This window comes from Metopolophium dirhodum, chromosome 4, assembly GCF_019925205.1.
Source record: "Metopolophium dirhodum isolate CAU chromosome 4, ASM1992520v1, whole genome shotgun sequence".
Lineage (NCBI taxonomy): Eukaryota > Metazoa > Arthropoda > Insecta > Hemiptera > Aphididae > Metopolophium > Metopolophium dirhodum.
Window position 1 is genome coordinate 7,773,663 of NC_083563.1, and position 22,039 is coordinate 7,795,701.

A 22,039-nucleotide genomic window follows, 5' to 3' on the forward strand; every position below is an offset into this window, starting at 1 on the left:
CTATACCTTAAATCAATACTGTGGCTCTCAAGTACAGCAATAATTATCCAAAACTATATCTCAAATACTGTCTAACTAGGCAAAAAGATAATGATGGAGACAAAAATGGCGAGACCCTCTGTTCTCACCAATAAACAAATAACTTATTTGTAAAATATTTCAAATAACGATTTAATAATTATTTACAAAAAGGTACACATGTCTACTAGATATATATGAATAAGATGATAATATTTTGTAATGTAACATAACATACAATTGTGTTTAATGTAAACTCTTATATTCATAAAAATAAAGATTACATTCATGTCATATTTTATCAAACATGATATTGTTCATATTCGTGAGCTATAAGAGTTTTATTTTATGAGGAACCTTACAAAAAAATCTCTTGTTATTAATGTTTAACGTCTGTAACAAAAAGTATTTCCGGACACAAAAACATGGTACTCTGAAAAAAATCGTTATATGCCTTAGCAACAACAAAATACTTTCTTTATTTTTTTTAAATAAATACAATTGTCGTCGAAATAAAAATGTTTTCTGAGGGAAAAATCATCTTGACACTTTCCATAGATAACCCTACAACTTGTTTTAATTATTTATTATTCAATCAAATAAAACTTGTTGCATATAAAACATTTCTTAACAAAAATATTACGTTACTAAAAACAAACTTAAATATTATACTAATATTTTTAATTTAGCCATTTTAATTATGACAGGTTAGTCATTAACCTATCATAATATTTTCATTACATTTTTTTATTAAGTTTACAATATATAATAAAAGGTTAATATAATTTAAATGTTTACATTAATTATTAATTATTGTATATTGTAATTATGTACATTTCTCTCTCATAACCTGCTAATCCTTTCATTAAACAGTCTGAGTCAAATGTTTATTATTTGATGGGATATTTTATATACCTTATTCTTACTCTTTTATTTACTCTTTTTCCCTTAGTCATTATTTTATTATTAATTTCCTTTAGTTTGTTCTCTATTTTCAATTTACAAATTATCAACAAAACAGTGATTAATAACCTCTTTATCATATACTTCATCTCTCTTTCTATAAGCACATTCCAACGACCAACATAGTTCAAAAGGAGAAATAAGTAAATTTATTGCTTTTATGTAGAAATGCAAATTCAAAAGATTGCAAAGAATTAAATTATTTAAAATGTGAATATTATTCAAATTAGGTCTTGTTCTGTATTTTCTCTTTTGTTTTGTATTTAAAAATGAACTAAAAACTATTTTATTTACAAATTAGTTATACAATTATAAAGAAATAAAAAAAAACTATACACTTCTCGTTTAAACTATTTTTATTTATAGCGAGTTTGAGAATATACATTACCAATTTTATATAAAAAATATAACACCAATAACTATAAAAGTGCTTATATATACTGGAATTTTAATATGGTTGTTGTAAGGCCATTAAAGTGATTGTACTTTAAATCAATAAAAAAATTCTGTATTTAAAAAATAACTTTTGGGTCGTACTTGGTATTTAAAAGAATGTCCACATTTTTGTTGAAATTGAGATTGCTTACATTGTTTTAAATTTCAATTGCTCGATGAGCAAGTAATTTATTTTTAATATGGGTAATTCGATCATCACTTACACTTTAAAAACAAGTATGAAAAGGGAAAATGAAGATAGTAATTATTTGACATTTAATACCTCAAATTAAAACTGTGTTGGCCTCAGAGATAGTATACAAAGTCAAAATTTTTTTGCATACTAATTAAGGAGTCAAAATATATTATAACATTAAAGTAAAAATTAAATTTTTCCAACTTTCATATCGGTTCTAGATCAAAATTATTGAATAAATTGGCATACTTACAAAATATAAAGTATCGTCTTTTAATAATATTTAATTCCCGACAAAATAAAAATAATATAACATTTTATGTACTCAATTTGTTTGTCTCGTTTTACTTTGTATTTTCTAATAAATTACATATCGACATCCGACATAATATAGGTATAATATTTATATTGAGTTAACTGTACCCTATTTTCAAAATTGCGTAAATTTATTTAACAATAATAACCTTGGTAAATACTAAATTGTATACATTTTAGATTATAAATGAATTTCATACATAACAATAAAACTTATTGCATGTATACAAAATGTGTACTACAAATTAGCATATTTCCCACGTTACTGACGTTATTTTGTTATTTTGATGTATAGATAATGAAAATAATTTATTAGGTACCTACCTATATTATATGAGTTGAATAGCAAAATTAGTATTATCTAACGATTAAATAGATCATTGCAGTTTATTACAAATGCATAATTTTATAACGAATCGTCTAAACATACCTATGTACATTTTTTTTAAGAGTACAAGAATTTAATATGTTGTATAAATGTATAATTTAACATATTATTGTACAACATGAACCTAGATGATATTCCACGGTAATGACGGGAAATCTACGAATGTACCAATTCAATTAGATCTGCATAGCGGACCAATTAACTAATCGACCGTGGTATTATTTTGCGGAAATAGATGAATCGGCGTTTTCAGTGGATGGCAACGACCACGACTAACGTTACCTATGTATTATTATATTCCTTGCATGAAATGTTTTACAGCATTTGTACACCAACAATCCTATATATTATCATACACATATACCTGACTATGTTGGTGAAATCAAAATTCTATACCTGGCTTTATCGCAGAGTGTTTAAAACGTATATTGTGCAATACAGTAGAAACTCGATTACCCAACCTCCGATACACGACCCCTCTATTATCCGAACAAATATCAAAACAATGCAATTTACGTAGGTATCCAAAGGAGTCAGTAAGCTCTGTGGCGCTTGTACACGTAATCATGTATCTACGTAAATCAATGTATATAATAATTCAATTTAATTATAAATATCAATACATCGTATAATATTATGAATGTTTTTTCGTGATATATATGAACATATTAAATATAATATATAATAATTATTATATAATATGTATAATGTATATACCTACATATTATTATGTAGTATTAAAAAAATTCCCAGCATCCGAACTTCTGAGTTATAACTTCCGGATTATCGAAGTTCTACTGTATTTGTAGGGTATTTCCTAGTAATGAAATGTGTATGCATTAAAATGTGCATTTATATTATATTATACAAAGTGATTCACGCACCATATTTACTACTATATTTTCATTTAATTACGAACTTATTCAAGTTCTGATTTTTGAAATTTTTAAATATACATTAGAGACAGGTATAGACCATATTTTCAATTTTTCAGATTTTGTTAGCTTAAAGAGTGTCCGGTAGTGATCCAACACTTTTGTTTTTAAAATGAGAACCTCCTTGATTTACTGTACATTATTTAATGGATGATTTTTTTTTTTAATGTTGAGGTACAATGTATTTAATTAAGAATTCAAAAGAGTAATTCTTCAGTTGTAAAATATTTATATTAAGGATGATAGTCCTTAAAAATGGTATTACAAAAATGTAAAATAGTTGTAATATCGAATATAGAATTTATGATACCTACTTTGATACTTTAAATTTTTATAAATTATAAAAATTTATAGATTAATATAAATTATTAAAACTTTCAAATTACTATAGGCCCCTCCTGTATATTTTAAAGCCATTATCATGGACATATATTATCCTTGGTACATAAAGTTAAATAATTTGAAAACTATTTGTTCGAACGAGGAGTTGTCATTTAAAAATCAGAAGTTTATATCTTGATAAAACACTTGTTAAGGAGTACAAAAAATCTCAAGAGTTTGAAAATATGGTCTCTTTTTTAAAAAAAAAATCAGATTTTGAATGGTTGCATTAGTGAAGAAAACACGTGAGGTGAGTATGCTTAGTAAATCACTTTGTATATACATTTTTAGTCATGTATTATTATATTTATATTTTATATGTATTTCATAGGAAACGATTCGGTAACGGATAAGATCAAAGAGTTCGAAAGAGATATCGGACTGACGTTTGTCGATTCCAATGAAGTGGATTCCGAGGACAGTGTTCGGTTTGTAAAGCACGTCGAAACTCAGATATCCGTTGCCACAAGATCGCCGGCTTTGTGCATACGGAAGTGTGGTGAAGGCGCCTGCGCGTTCGACAGCCGAAACAAACAGACTTGTAGATGCCCGTTTGGTAAAACCGGATCCAACTGCCAGATCAGTGAGTATAAAAATATATATTATATTATATTTTAAAATTAAAATCGTAGATACCTACAACACGTCTTACTGTAAAATAGACGTCGATAGAGCGCATAACCACCTGCAATGTAATACGTTCTTGATACTCGTGTTTGGTATTTCACATGAGTCACAGACCTAACAGCAAACGGCGCAAATTGAAAATATCAAATATCAAAACACCAACGACAAAATGTCTAAGCATACAATATTATTCAGACACATAATAGCTGCGAATGTTCAAAACGCTTAACATCCCTTCATACACAATATTAATACACTAATTAAAAATGCTAACGATAAGACATATTTTATTAATTTGTACGAACAATATTATTCAATCCTATTTCATAGTATAATTTTTAAATGCCAATACATTTTACGAGTGGTTTATTTTTTTAATGAATAAAATATTTTTGTTGTCGTTTAAACAAACAAAAAATCAGCGAACAGTAATTTAATATAGGTGTTATTTTAAACATTTAGTATCTACGTATTTCCAGTGCTGGGTTGTTAACACAAGCTGGTAACGATTTAAACACGTCGCTCGTCACAATTGAGTTTTCAATGTGTTGTAAAATATATTTTACCTGCACCGTGTTTAATTAAATTAACTTTTCTCTAAATACATGTACTAATTAATAAATATGTTATCGTTTGAATTTTTAACTAGTCCAGTTGTACATCTGCATATCGTATAGGAAGTATATTAATCTGCATAATAAGATATTTTAGTAGTTTTTGACATTCGCTATTTTGTGCTCAGCTGTTTTATCGTCACTGTTTTGTCGTTTGGTATTTTGGTCCAGTGGTTTTTAATCATTACTAATGGAAAGTGGCTGGTGGATTAATGTAATTTGAATGTTGCAATAATAAATCGTGCTTATTGCATTCGAAAAATGATTACTAATGAAACTCGTTTGAGCCACTAACTATCAAAATCAATTGCATACATTTCTTTACCTGTAATTTTTTTGTTTTTCGGGTTATTCTACGAAACAATTTTATTAATAATATTGACCCGTGGAGAGTTAGCATTTTTAAGATGTGTGATATTATGTCGTGACCACTGACCATGAACATTTTTGTTGAATGTAATACCTAAAATGTCTATTGTAAGGCTGTAACTGTTGAAGTTTATAGGGTTGTGTTTGTGATTTATTTTGAATATAATAAATTGATATTTATCAGGGGGGAAGAAGAAACCAGATTATTAAGATCAATTTGTCAATTTATCAATAGTGAGCTGTAATTGAGCTTCGACGGTTGTTATGTTTTTACTGCTGCAAAATGTATTGAAGTCGTCAGAGTGCAATGTTGATTGGACGGGATAATGGTAGATGCTATATTATTAGTAATATTGTTGAAGGCGACGAGAAATAGAGTGACTGAGATTGAGTCTTGAGGAATTCCATCAATTTGCGAAAATAGTTTGGACAAGGTTTAACCGAAACTAGTTTTAAGGAAATTGCATATACATTTAAACATGTGGCTGTGGCTTATAACTGAGATACGATTGTTTATTATAGATGGTTTCCAGGTTGTGTGGTATGATTTTAACACATCGAGTCTGTGAAAATTTTGTTTTTCCAGAACCCACATTATCCCATAGTGAAATGGTTGATTTTTTCTAAAAGCTATGTACCTACCTAAGTCTTAAGTTGACAATTTTTTCGAGTAGTTATCATACCTATTGTATATACGGTATCCGTCTAAGGAGAATTTGTTCTTGCCTGGTTTATTTATTGGGATGAAATCCACAATAGACCACCACAAAGTAATGTATTAATATGTAAGGAATATTTTCCTGGACCAGTGCTTTTACTTGTGCATTCCCTTAGTGCTAAAAAAAGTTCACCTCGTGTGATTGGAGCAGCTAATTGGGATTGGTGAATGTCGTCAGAAGAGATTGGAGATATGGAAGATGCCTGTGTGCCTGTGTGTGGGTGTTCATTATTTTTCGGGAAATCTTGGTTGTTATGTTTGTTACTGGAGTCTGGAGATCAGATTTATGTAATTTAAAACCTTATCGATATTACCCATGGTTATTGTTGCCATGGGTTTAATTAATAATAATAAAAAAAATGTATAAATGTTATAGAAATAAAATAAAACCTTATATTTATTATATATATTTATTCCTTATATTTATATATATTTATTTTTATATATGGAATATTTTCACAATAATTTATTCAATTTTCAAATTAACTAAATTAAAATTGAAAACTTAATAAAAAAACCAACAACACATTTTCACTACTATTCTATATATTATATAGAGCACAAACATAACGACACAATAGGTCATGATATTTATTGAAATGTACACAAAATTTATTTATGATCAACAAGAGAAAATTTTAACTAATTAATATTCTTTTCCAAAATTACAATTCATGTTCAATTTTTTAATAAGTTTATAAACAAATATTAAAATTCTATCTATATTACATTTTTTGAAGCACAAATAAACTTATAGATATCGAATTACAAGAATTAAATAATTTTATTGGAAATCTTTTACTTAAGTTACAATTCTTGTTGAAAAAGTACAGAAAATTTAATTTTTTTACTATAAAATCTGATTTTTATAAGTTCTATAAGTATAACGTTTTGACTTTTTAGTTTTACTATCAACATATTTTTTTGATACATATAATATTATGCTACTTTATTTCTATAATGGTATCATATTACATGAGAAATTATCACGTTACTGTTGAATGTACACACATTGAAACATAATATATCACGGAAATCTCAAAATATTGTTAGTACATTTTTTAACTTTTCGAGTTGTATTTTTAATTACAAAGTCTAAACACGTATCAAATTAATAGTATTGGGAGTATAATGATATATATTATATTATATTATGATATTTTTCCTATTGTTCTTTAAAAAAAAAAATATGCAACATCCTACATCATTATATACTTATATTTTTCTAACAATATTCCAGTATAAAATAAGATACATTATAATATGTCATTCATAATTTTAGTATTATTATGTTGTACAACTTAAAACGTATAAATTATAACTTATAATTAATAAACGTTAAATGAGAATTAGGTACCTCGTAGTACATATTATATTATATCATCATTATCGTGCTTGATATATTGTCATAATTAAAATGAATTAACTTTCATAAATCGTACAACTCTAAAAACGCGTATATATAAATATGTATTTTAAAGCATATGGGTAGTTAAATATATTTTCAATTCTGTTTTTATAGCAAATTGATATTTTAACAAAAAATGGTTTTAAAAATTTTTTTACAAGATACACAATATTCATAGTCACAATATTAATTTATGACTTTATGAGTGTTTAATTATGCATTTTGTATTCGTATTATATTATATTATATTCAGTAAAATTGAATAATTTACTATTGATTCTCGTGGTAGTTTTTTCATCTTTAACCATATTTTTAAGCTTTTTTTTTAAACCATTGTTCTGTCATTAAAAATATTAAGATAAATTAATGATTTTTGATGAGTGAATTGTTATTATATTATTTATTTTGAAACTAAAATTGTAAATCGAATTTAGCTAATTATAAATTAATCAATCATTAGTTTCTAGTGAAAAGCCGTTATTTTATATGCAATATGCTACAAAATAATCATATTTCGTTTCCAGATTTTAAATATCGCAAAAAAGTTAATCTTTGATTGTAATATAGTTTTAATGATGCATAACTTATTAAATAAAGTAGAGTGATAAAGTTATTTTTAGAATATACATATCATTAATGTATGACTATTAAATAATATAATTAATAACAAAATACTTTTTAATTTTATTAAAAATTGTATAAGCGATGTTTATATTACACACCCACTTTAATTTTCATCATTTTTTTCAAACTTAGAGGTAAAATCTTCAAGTCATTAGACATTAGGTATATCGGAAAACTACGGCTTTCGCTTATAACTCATTCAAAACTATGAATTAGATGTTTGAATTTATATTGAACTTTAAATATCATTTTTTGTATTAAAATATTAACAAATAGCTACTGTAAAACTCAATAATTAATTTTCTTTTTTATTATATTTTATTTATAACAAGTGGAAACTAGATAGGTATAGTTGTCTATATTTTTTAACTTCAAATCAATTAAATCTTTCACTATAATTTCGTTTATCTACAATATTATTTTTTAAACTCGAAATAAAAATAGGCAATTACATAAAGAAGTTAATCAAGAAGTTAAGAAATATCTAATCTCAATATTAATAATATTATTGAATTTAAAAATTAAATTTTATACAGAGGCAAACTTCGTATAGGTACTATTACACTATTTACACTCGTTGTGAAGACAAAATAAAAGCTACCATCATCTTTTATTTGCATATATTATGTAGGTTACGTAAACATATTATTTAAAAAAAAAAACGATGCTAAACAATTTTCTTCCCAAAGGAACGTTGACAATTTTCCTTGGAATTATACCTATAAATATATATACAATACCAGTTCATGCTAATAATAAGGAGTAAACGCATTCAAAAAAAGTTTCTAAGCTCATGTACTTGCCCCAAATATTATCAAATTTTGACTGAACACGGTTGCTTTCTGATAATACTACTTAACTGTTATTATTGTTGAGATAAAATTAAAAAATAACTTTTCTAAACTCCCTTTGATAACATCTGTGTTATTAATTTCTACTTCAAAGTTCTGCTATATAAAACTGCTATTAAACAATTTATCTGACACAGAGCCACTAAAAGTTTGATTAGAAGAAAACAATATATATAAATGTGATACCAATACCTCCATCACTTAATTCAAAATATTAATCGATATTATTGTGGTATGAAATTATGAAAATATTAAACTATAAGCTATATATGACTATCAATAATACATCTTAATAGTGCTGCAGTACTACAGTACTCACGTTTATAGGTTTTAAGTATGTTCCAAGTCGTTATATATACAAATATTTACTATATATGGTATATAATATAAAGGTACCTACATATATATATTTTTCAACACCATATGTTATTATATTTTCAAATAAAACGTATTGCTTATAAAGCTTTTATATGAATACGCTCACACATCACAAAAATTATACGATACTGTTCTAATGTTTAACATAATAATTTTTCTTTCTCTTTACAGAAATAATTTTGCTTATATACATGCAAATATGTATCAAGAATAATCAAATAAGACCTAATAATACATGATCAATACATTCATAAGTACAATATTATAATAATATACTTATTAATTATTATGATTATAATTTATAACATAATATACATTTAGGACTAGGTGCCAGGTGGTTAAGATGTAGACTCTTATATTTATTATTATAGTCGAGCACATTTTAGACCATCATACTATAACTTGTCTAGTAGATTATGATGTAGAAGCAGAAATATTACATTTTATATTTTTATCAAATTTTTTTAACATGTGATTTTTCCTAAAATGTATACATAGGAGGTCAATTTCCTTAAATTATCATTTTCAAAAAGATTGTCTATTATTAAATTAACAGGTGCTAGTTAACGCAACACAAATTGGTATATACAAGCTTTTATAAACATAGGCACAGGGTTATACAGGCAATAACCATATAACACCCGCAAACGCGCAAATATGTAACTCAAAATAGTTTTTATTTATATTCTATTCAAAATGTATAGTATATTTTGAATGAATAATGAATAGGTAATACAATTTTTTATGATGTTATATTAATTAATATTTTTAATGGTATAATTTGATATCTGTCATGTGTACTAGTATTTATTTTTACAGTTTTTGAAGTCATAAAATATCCTAACACTAATTATGACATAATATTATATTATTTATAATTATGATGGAATTTTTTTTCAATATTTAACAGATGTTAAAAAGTGTTGAAAGTGTTATAATTTTAAAAAATATAGTTATTATACTATTGATATACTTAGTTACAGTACAGTTAATAACAGTTTATCACATGTTTAATCTTTTTGATTACATAATTTTCTATTTGTAAGTCAAACAAATATCTTAGTAAAATTATAAACAAAAAGATGTAGAAAATTGGAATATTGTACTCAACAAACGACTAAAATTTAAATGCAAAAAACCTATTAACCGTCTACATAGGCTTCGTCCTATGTTTAAATCAATTCATACAAAATGGACACTATACAAATCTCTACTGAGGCCCATTTGACTTTACGATATGCAAATCTGAAGGTGTGCTAAACCGTCTCAATCCCGAATTATCCAATTTGTTCAGTACCTGTCCCTTCGTATTAAATCATCAGCCTCTTAGAATTTAACCACCATCTACCAACTACCCAAAAATTACTGTTTAATAATATGTAAAATATATTTTTTAAGTAACACAAAAATAGGTACCAAAAATTAGAGTTTGAATAAATTGCATGATTAAAAGAATAATTGGGACTGAGCATGGTGAATCACTCAGTATATTGATAAATTAAAATATTATTCTATCAATTAAATAATGTATTATGATATTCATATAAATGTGACGTTTATTACATAACTATAGGAATTGTACATTTAGAATAGGTAGATATAAATGTGTAATGATATTAATTGTGTATAAAAAGCATTCGTCTTTAAAGCTTGGAAATAATAATATCTATATCAACATCTTCTAATATTAACGTTTTTAAGCATGGGCATTTTAAATTAAATTATAAATTCCTTTTGAATCTAACCGTTAAATGAAGCCAAACAATTGCAAGTTGTAATATTTAGTTTTATTTTTACTGTAGATATCATTATAAATCTTGGAGAGATAAAAAGATACTAAAGAAAACTGATCTGCTTAATCCGTGTATTTAGTTTATAAAAGCCTCTTTTATAGGCCAAAATTATTAAGCTGAAAAAAAATGATAATTTAATCCCATTGATGTTCAGCTTAGTGAGCCAATGCAATTAAAAAAAAGATTTACATATAAACTGCAGTAGTGCATTATCATAAAAAAAATGTACATAGTGATTATGCATACGGCTTAATGGTTTGATGAATCAGTTTGGTGCATTATCATTTTTCATTTAGGTAGTATAGGAAAACGATGACAATAAAACAAAATATTTAATTGAAAATATGATATTTATTTATGTAAATATAAAAGGTAATTAATAGTTGTAAACTATTATTGATCAGTATAAAATAAATATTATAAACTGTATGTAAACTAAAATGTGTATATTAAGACACACACTTTTTGCCCTTTTGGAATAATCCAGTAGTTTTCTACAAACGTTTAGAATTGAATTGTTGGTGGATGTTTTCTAATGATATTTTATTATATATTTTCTTTTAACATGACTTGTAGTTAAATACAAGATTATTAATTTACAAATTGCCCTAGTCCTTATACTAGAATCTATGTACAAATATCCAAAATATTTCGAAATTTCCACACATTTTTTGTATATGTTCTAAATTCTGAACCAGGGTGAACTTTAATACAAAGTTACACGTTATTGTTACAGCTATCAGGTTATTAACGTATTGAATTACTTAGAGTTGAACTCTGTTATACCGTAGTAAATACATTAAATATAGAATTTATCAATACTTATTAAAATTTAAAAGAAGTACTAGGTATTACCTGCACTGTATGTCTCGGACAAGTTTTAAAAATCGATTACCTTTCACCACCGTTATACTAAACTGTATGGAAAATGTGCGATAATTACATGATTTAGGAAGTCAGTTTTAACTTACAATATTATTGAGATTGATGAAATATAACAAAGACGTGACGTGGCAGTGTAATAATATGATATATAGATGTCATAAAAACAGCGGGTTGTTTTGTGCGTTAAATATGATATTAGATTCAAAGCCTTGTAATTTGTATTCTGCCACACATTGTTCTAACTGTGTAATAAAAATCTCCATATTATGTCTTAATTTATAAAAACTGCACATGATAATTTACAATATTATGTAAAGCTCTCTTTATGTAGATACATAGTTTAACAAAAACTAATGTGACTATTAATAATTAAATATTTAAAAAAATAAAGAATTTTAAAAATTAATAAAAATTGATATTATATATCAAAATATTATGTAATAAATATAGTCTACAATATATTTGGGTACAACTTTCTGAGTCAATCACATTTTTTTATTTAGTTGTACAGTTAGTAGGTTATACCCGCTACAATACTTATAACTCTATAAGTATTTTCTTATCGTCATTACACTATTTCTTTGTGTTTAATTTGTTTACACAAAATAATACACGCCTATACACCCGACGGTACCTACTATTTCTATGTTTTAAATTTATTCGCATTTATAAATAAACTATATATAGCAATATAAACCATCAATAACTAACCGCATAAACAGTCTTACGTAAGGCGCCTAGCGTTTACCTACATAATATGTACTATACGTATATACATAATATTGCGGTTTCGTCCATTCCGATGGGGGTGTGCTCTGTATGCTAATAACAACTGCAGGTAACATTTTGGATGCGTGTCAAATATATTTTTGGCTTGCTTGGGGTTCGCGTGACCGTCTTATACGATTGTTGCGTGACCGCGCCCAATAATTCGCCCCGGATGTTTGTGTCGACCACCCTGACCGGGTGACCGGACAAAGGCGCTTTGCGAAAATAAACCCATTAGGGTTTACTGATATTTTATATGTGTACTATCCGTACACTAATGCACGTGTAGTTAGGTGGGTGGGCACTCTATATGGTTATTCATGAACCGATAACAACAGCGTGGCTTTTTACGTGTAAAGAAAAGAAGAAAAATCGATTTTGCCTTGTAGATTTTCTGTTAACATATTTTAAGTAAGTATTGATAACAATAACTATTTTGAAGAAAAAATACCATCATTTATAACTCAAAAAATATGCATTTGTATAACATTATACGTTACAACTTTTAAAGTAACAAATACCTATTACCTATGTATATAACATCGACATAATATTGTTATATTAATTATAATATACTCGTTAACAGCTATTTCCTGAGAGAGTTTAACAACGATATAATATTATAATCACGGTTTATTGGTCAATATTTAGTTTTACATCAATTAACGTTGTCCGTCTCAGTATTTCTTCGTAACTGTCTAATAAAATTGATGAAACGCTTTATTAAAGAAAATATTTCAAAATACAGTCAAAGGTATTTAATAACCTTTTAAATATTCTTTTAACTTCATTTTGAATTACAAATTTTTTTAGTGATTTCAGATTACTTAATTTCAATTATCCTACTAAATAGTAACTACTAATTACTATCCAGTTCAAAAAAATGCCCCCTACTATAACTATTATTCAAATTTTCTAAACACAAACATTATTTATGTCTTATTATAATTCAAAGATTAATTATTAAGGGGATTCGATACCGTGATTTTCTGTTTTTGTCTAACACACTCGCGACATAGTATTTTAGACGTGTTTTTTGCCAAACATTCCAATTGATCTATTGAAGCGATAAGAATTCTGAAATCAGATTTGAATTCGTCATCAAGTCTATTTTTAATCGACTTTCCCACATTTTTGATATTATCCCCTCAAATATCAGAAAACGTCATATTAAAAAAGAGTATTTAAACATTTTCGTATTTCAATTTTTGGAGAAGATAAAATCAAAAAATACAAATTGTGGGAAAGTCGATTTCAAGTAGACTTGACGACGAATTCAAATCTTTTTTCAGAATTCTTATAACTTCATTATATCAATTGATATATTTGGCAAAGAATCCGTCTAAAATCCTATGTCGTGCGTGTGTTGGACAAAAACAAAAAATCACGGTATGGAATCCCCTTAATAATTTGTTTTTATGATTAAATGAGGATTCAATGTGTAAAGTATTAATATAATAATATTCATTTGTATTAGGTACCTATATGCTCAGTATAGTGTAGTATTTTTATAAGAAATAAAATTAATTTTTTGTAATTATTATAAATTTATACGCTTATTTTTTCAACGCTGTAAAAATAATTTATTTTTAATTTTCCTTACAGCAAATCCAATTAGATACCCAAGATTCAATGGACGTAGTTGGTTAGCATTTCCGCCACTCCGGGGAGCCTACAAACACGTGCAAATAAGTTTAGAATTCAGACCAGAGAGCTGGGATGGTATATTGTTTTTAGCTGCTGAAAGAGATGATTTAGTTGGAGATTTCATGGCTATTCTGCTTCACAATGGCTTTTTGGAATTTAGGTAATTCAAACTCAAGCCAATAACAATGTCATTGTAACGTTATTAGTAAAAACGACATTTTTCTTTACAGGTTTGATTGTGGATCTGGTTTGGGAGTAGTTAAATCTGAAGAAACAGTTATTTTAAATCAATGGAACACGCTATCTGTGTATAGACATAGATGGGATGCATGGATCCAATTAAATCGTGGAAAACGTATTGCTGGGAGATCAAAAGTAAGTACATTCATACATTTTAATTAAAGTAAAATTACAAATGTAATGATTGTTATTTCAATTTGAGTCTATCCTTTACCTGTACAAACAAACTAAAGACAATAGTTTAAATAAATTTTGTTAACATGGTCGTTTTAAAATGTTATCATATATTTTTATCTTACTTTTAAGTATAATTAAAAGTAATCCAACAAAACCTCACCATAAAAAAAGAGCCAAGTCCCAGAACCCCTTAAAAAATATTCTGCCTATCAAAGTACACAGTGTTATATCTACATTGTGGTCAAGTCTGAGCTTCCTTTAATCAATGAGTGGCGCAGTGCCGGCGCTAGGGGAGGACAAATGGGACATATGTCCAGGGCCCCGCACTTGTTAAAGGGCCCCGCGATTTTTAATTATCATCTTAATACCGCGAAACACATTGATATTTTATATTAACAAATTATAAATCTATACATTTATTGACTTATTGTTATATACTACACATGCATAATATTAATATTATTTCTATCATTAGTTATTTGGAAAATTATATCTAAATTTAGGCATAGTACAAAGTAAATCGTTATTGATACGACGAAGGAGTAATATTTTGAGGATACTCGAGTATTGTAGGAGTATACTATAATTAATAATATAAATATTTATTATCTCTAGAGTTATTGTTTTTTCTGTTCTTTGTTTGGAAAAGCTCTCCGAAAACTTTAAATTAAGTTTTTATTTAAGAAATTATTATTACAATTTAGTTTAGGTATAGTAGGTATAGCTGTATTAAATAAAATGTACCTACTGCGTGCGTATCTAGTGTATCAGGATTAGTTTTAATGTAGTTTATTGTCTACCGCCGCCGCGTACTTAGATATTAAACAATTTTTTATATCATTCAAACATTTTGATGATTTTATTTATTTTTTATTGATGTTTATATAAGTTGTAATTATTAAAATAAATATAAATGAATAAAATAATAGGCCCCCCCCACAAATTTATTAACTTATAATTTTCAACACATGCATATTATTTTATTATTTGTTTTTTTTTTTTTTTTTTTTATTTTTAATCTAGAATTTATACAATCTTTATTATTTGTAAATAATTTTTTGTTAACATATTATAATTAAAAAAAGAATAACTTGATATTATTATTTTTAATGTTTGAAATTCAAATAAAAACCGCATTAATTAAAAAAAATCCTGATTTAAAAAAAGCTAGAATTTTGCCTTCCTCTGGGTACCTATTACCTATGTCCAGGGCCCCGCAATACCTAGTGCCGGCACTATGACCTTAATACTCAAATACATTCATGTGCAACCAGCCAACAAATATCTATTAATTTTATTGCTTATAATAAACTTGGCCAGTTTCTTTTCTCTGATTTTGTCTCTTTGGCGTTATCAACAACTGAAATAGATTTCAATCACCCTCTGATTATTTTTCTTTGAAACTGGCCAAGTGATAAAATTGAAAGATATTTGTTGCACATGAATGTCTTTGTTAACTGTAAAGTTTTTGTTGGATATCTTTCCTTTTTGCTAGCTTCTGCATAGTGGGCTTTGTCTTTTATTTTTATAAGACATTATAATACGCTGGATTTATAAAATATTATACCTCTAAAGTGACACTAATTTTGATAAAAATGCAATTTTTTATTTTTCACTTTACTTGCACTATAAGACCTACATTTGTGCCAATTTCACGTTTCTACCTAAACGGAAAGTACCTTATAATTTTGATGATCAGTCAGTCAGTACGTAACAAAAATTCAAACTTTGAAGTTCCCTCCTTTTGAAATGGCTTAATATTAAGGGCTCAAATTTGTACAATGTCCTAAATTCCTTAAGCTTAATGTATGTTTAAAATTTCAAAAATCAATCTTAAGAGAAATCAGAGATAAGAGGGTTTAAAAACCAGGTGAAGCCTTTCATGTAAAGATACACTAGTATTGCTGAAGCTTTGCGTTACACTACCGTGCGCTCAGATGAGCTAATACTATAAATATCAATCAACAAATTGCGTACCGGTCTTGAGAGTCAATGAACTCTATTCAACACACTTTTCCATTCGTCTAACATTTTAAACGTTTACATATTATTTGTTCTTTAAATTTAATACATAAGCTATGTGTCTTAAAGAATGTGAAAATATGCATACATGTCAGGGAAGGATCCAGGAGGGCCTAGTCGCCTAGGGTACCCCCTCCTTATCAAGACCTCTTACTGGATACTACCATTGATGAAAAATACTACAAATACTGTATTTATGATCAATGTGTATTGTAACTGTGTTGTAACAAAATTGTAGCCCCCTTTCCAGATCTGATTCCGTGCCTGATACATGACGTCTTGCGTGTCTTTACACGCAAGTAATTTTATTTCTATAAGACCACTATATACATACCTATATATTTATTCGTTATTTATGTATACTTTAATAATTTAATCTCAAAAAATAGTGAATTTGTAGGCTTCATTAACTTAAACGAAGTGTTCATATAGAATTGTGAATATAAAAATATTAACCAAAATTAAAAAATAGATGGTATTGATAGTGCATAACTCCGTAAATAGGTACGTAATAAATAATGTGCCTCAGTAAATAATTTAGCTTTTAATTAGTATGGATCACCACTAGAGCTTCAAATCAGTTAAAAACATTTTTGAAATGACTAAAAATACACAAGAAATCATTAAATTTTTACTAGGAATATTTTCTTTGGAAATAGTATAAATTGAATTGATAAGTTTAAATTTTAAAGTTTAAATAAATACGTAAACAACATCTAAAACTGTATTCACTTAGATTAGTCAAAACATTAATTGTATGAATTATTTTTAATTAACCGATTATCGCCTTAAACAAGATACTTATACGTTATACAGTTATGCCTATAGTAAAATAGAATAATGTATCAACTGTATATCAGTGTAGAAATATATATTTTATTTAATCTAAATACAAACAAGTTTATTGAGATAATATTAAATTTGATACATGTGGATTATTGTAACTACTTGAAAAACAAAATTACAAATTATAATATAAACACGATAACAAATAATTATATAAGTAATAATTATCTCACATCAAAAATTAGGTAATTAATACTTAAGAAAATAAATAAATATATATTATAATCTTTCATTATCTTCTTGAAGAATAAATAAGAATAAATAAAATAAAATAAATAATATATTATAATTATAGATGTCATATTTACAAACAATAATTCAATAAAGTAAAAATAGTTTCATAAAAATGTGGTTATTACGCCAATTAATATTTAAATAATAATAATAAATACTTAAATATTATATAAACAATACCTAATTTATACAGATTTTCGGAAGTCATGATAATCCATAGCTATCTTTATTTAAAATCAATATTAAATATTAACATTGATTATAGTTATTGATTACTATGTATAATCAATGGTATAAATTATAGTTGATTATACATTTACAAGCTATTTTTGGAAATAAACTAAAAAAAAAGTCTAAACAGTTCAAAAAGAGGCGAAATATTTTGAAAATAATAATATAATATCAATGAAATACTAAATATAAATAAATGGTAATATCTAATCTAATGATTCAAAATTAGATCTTGATCAGTTTAACTTCATTGTGAATTGTCTACTCTTCATCTTGAACGTTAAAGTTATGACAGACGCACAAAAAAAACTCACTTCATTGTAAAACCAATCAGAATAATAATATATCAGTACCTATATTGATATTATTAATTGCTCAGCTCCCCATAGAATCTAAAAATAATGTTGATGACTTGAGGTATTGTATACAATATAATATTTAGAGTATTGATTTTATAATAATGAAACAAATCTACACAAAACACAAATAATTTCATTCTATATTAATTTATGTTAACTTGGTTCATAGCCAAAAAATAACGGTATCTACATTAAAAATATTTGTAAAATACTGAATACAAGGGATTCCTTGTTTAAAACTATAAATTAAGAGTTGAATACTTAAGCATTATAAATTTATAAGTTATAACAATGCACATCTTTATGCTTTATTTAACGTTGAATGGTATTCAAATTATTTTAAATTATAACGTCCTGTTATGGAATCTGTAATAGCATAAATTATAGTGTATACATTTTAATGTAAAAGGCTGTTTGACTGGCAGTAAAAAATAAACTTTTGTCAACAAAATAATATAAGGTGTTTTTGCTATCTTATTTATATTACATTATATTACCTATGTGCTTAATGTTAGTATTATAGTTTTAAAGATATAGATTTCACATAATACCTGCTGAAAAAGTCTCCGTTTTTGTTTAATGAACTGTAATAGTGGCAGATATTAGTAAAAATTAAATTAAAATATTGTTAATAATATAATTGTTATTGATAGTTTTATTATTTTTAATGTACCTATAGCTATGGACCATGGTTTATTGTAAGAAATGTACCGGTGTGTAGACGTTAAGTTGATAGAGACTGCAGCATAACTATTAGGCCCCATAGACAATATTGCTTAGAGGCTTAAAGTGCTAAATTTTTGTAAGTTACCAAGACTTTTGACTATTAGGTATACTATCAACCAAAGCATCATACTTTTTTGTTATCTATAATAATAATAATAATAATAATAATAATAAGTTGATTGAATGTAAAGTAAGTGAGACTATGTGTAGTATATAGCCACGTAGGTACTTACACAAAATATATTATTATTATTATTATTATTATTATTATGGGTGTGTAGATAGTAGGTATTATCATTTGTATTTTTTTTTCTATAGAGACAACGGACATATAGTATTGTTACGGTTACAATTTAAACGTACAATTGTTTTCCTTTGACCCCACGAAATATTCTGGTGTAGATACGCAGATTTAGGTATATTCCTCTTTAATCTGGCTCTGAATAGAAATTTAATATTAATTGATAGTTAAACTAATCTTACTTGGCTTATACATTTAAAAATATGCCGAACATTAAATAAGATATATGTACAAAATTGGTTTTTCGAATGAGATTTTATATTTTAAAATAAACTTTATTAAGGAATTAGCTCTTTGATCATGCAATAGAGCCGTACCTATTAATAAGTGATTACTAATTACCTATAATTATTATTTATTCAGTGTAGAGCTGTAGCTGTAACAGTTATCTACATTCTACAACCATGCTGTCGGTTTCTATATACTTACACAACTACATTTAATACATTAAATAGGTTTTACATACATTAAAAATGAATGTAGATTTTAATTTTATTATTCTAACATAATTTTTTTTTACACTTAGGGTTTATTCTCGAGAATTACGTTTCGAGAGCCTGTCTTTATCGGCGGTCGAGGTAACACGTCTGGGCTAGCTGAACGGTTCCCAACAGACCGTGGATTTGTTGGTTGTGTTCGGCTGTTACAAGCCAATGATCACCGATACGATTTTGGTGAAACACCTGCTGGCGATACAGTCAAATCTCAAGAAGTCGGTAAGTGTCAACTACACGTTCAGTTTTCTTAGACCACCTCTCAATCACTTTCAAAACATAATATGGAAAATATCGGTTATCGACAAAAATGATCCGTTCATAAGCGTCAACAAAATATTATTTTTTTTATTTATTGGTATTAAAAACGCAATTTTAGATATTCAAAACGACGCTTGAGGACGTGACTAAACTTTTGAAAATTCAACGACGAAAAGAATATATAGATGTTCCCTTTTTAGCAGTTCTAAATATAAATAAAGGAAATTATATAATGGGAAAGGTCCTCTAACGAAACTTTAAACAAACTGCCAAAACTGTTTAATTTGTGGACAGTGAAAACTTTTCATTCTCCTTAATCTACGTCTTCTTGTTCGCTAACTTCGCAAATTATACCGGATAAAACATATGGGTTACTGGTGATGCCATTAATTATTTTTGCTAGTATAAAATAACAGCTTATGATTTTCAAAATGGAAAGTAAAATCATAAAATTGCTTTTGAGATAACCAATTTAAGCTATTATTGTAATTATGAACATTCAAATATTTTATATTTATAAACGATATACACTAGGCTATTATTGAGTTTTATCATTATAGGACGTAGGTATATTTAAATTGTCTATGGAAATTTAGTGCTGAGTTAAACGACATGGTTAAATTTTAAATATTGTGAATAACCATATATTTAATTTAATATTTTGGAAATATTTATTTATTTATAGTAACCGTTATTATATAAGAGTAAAAATTAATAGGGTATAGATTCCTACGTTACAATGCTTTAATTTTTTTTTTTTTTGGATTTATATAATATTTTCAAATAATAATATGTTATATGTATTTTAAATAATAATTATATTTATATGCCTTAAAAAATTAACGATACCTTTTGATTTTATTTAGTAAAAAAAATATTTAATAAAATAATGTTCATACTAATCTCAATACTTATCATATATATTATACTATGCAAAAAATAATCAAATTTCAAATTTTATATTTTCATTTATCCTGGTGAAGTCACTTGACTTATTTAGTAACTTAATTTTTGTTGTGAAATAATGTTTACAAAATAAGTAATAACCATCGTCCATCATTACAATTTATCGTTTGTGACTGGTGAGACGTGAGTACATTATTATAGTTAAGAAAAGCCTACTCCTACACCTACTATACTGGTTTCTTAAAAAATACTTAAACGTAATAGTATTTTAGACAAATTTTTTGAAGTTTTAAAATAAAGATGTTATAGAAAATTCACAACAAGTATAAGTGTGCTTGATATATAGACGGTTGACGAGAAACAAAACATGATTAGAGCAGATGTCGTGTAGTATATGTTTATTAATGTATAATATAGTTAATATTCAACTAAAAGTGGCAACAATAAGAAAAAGGGAAAAAAGCTGCTAAAACTCTTTGAGTAAACATTAGATAGAAGCTTTTGAGGTGGAAGTCGAGGACAGCCGTGTACTCCCACCCTCCTTTTAGCGTACCAGCGTTAATTAATTTTCTAGTCAACCGCTCCACCGCCAACGTCGCTCGCCGTTGGTTCATGTCTTATTATTAATTTAATCGGCTGGAAGATGTGGCAGAGAACGAAAAAAAGGCACAATTCACTCCCTCGTTTTTTAATCTTTTTAAAAATCCCCGAAGCAAATGCTTGGTGTTTTATTGACGTTGTTACTTGGCGCAAATAATTTTAATGTTGTAATATTTATTTTTGTTTTGATTATTTTGAATTGCGATATTCACTTTAATTGAGTTTATTTATTTATGGTACTAAACAAAATGTATGGTATATACCTAATATTAATATAAATCATCCTACAAATATACAATTATAAGGCAACATTCTCTATGCGTTTTCCG

At 26.5% G+C, this 22,039-nt stretch overlaps 1 protein-coding gene across 1 annotated transcript in view; it reads left to right on the plus strand.

The window, feature by feature from the left end:
- Nucleotides 1–22,039, plus strand: part of LOC132943076 (pikachurin) — an 81,849-nt gene that overhangs the window by 17,905 nt on the left and 41,905 nt on the right. The window contains exons 3-6 of the mRNA XM_061011873.1: nucleotides 3,963–4,214; nucleotides 14,272–14,473; nucleotides 14,544–14,688; nucleotides 19,976–20,165. Coding sequence (XP_060867856.1) covers nucleotides 3,963–4,214; nucleotides 14,272–14,473; nucleotides 14,544–14,688; nucleotides 19,976–20,165 — 789 coding nt within the window. The remainder of the gene's footprint in view (nucleotides 1–3,962; nucleotides 4,215–14,271; nucleotides 14,474–14,543; nucleotides 14,689–19,975; nucleotides 20,166–22,039) is intronic.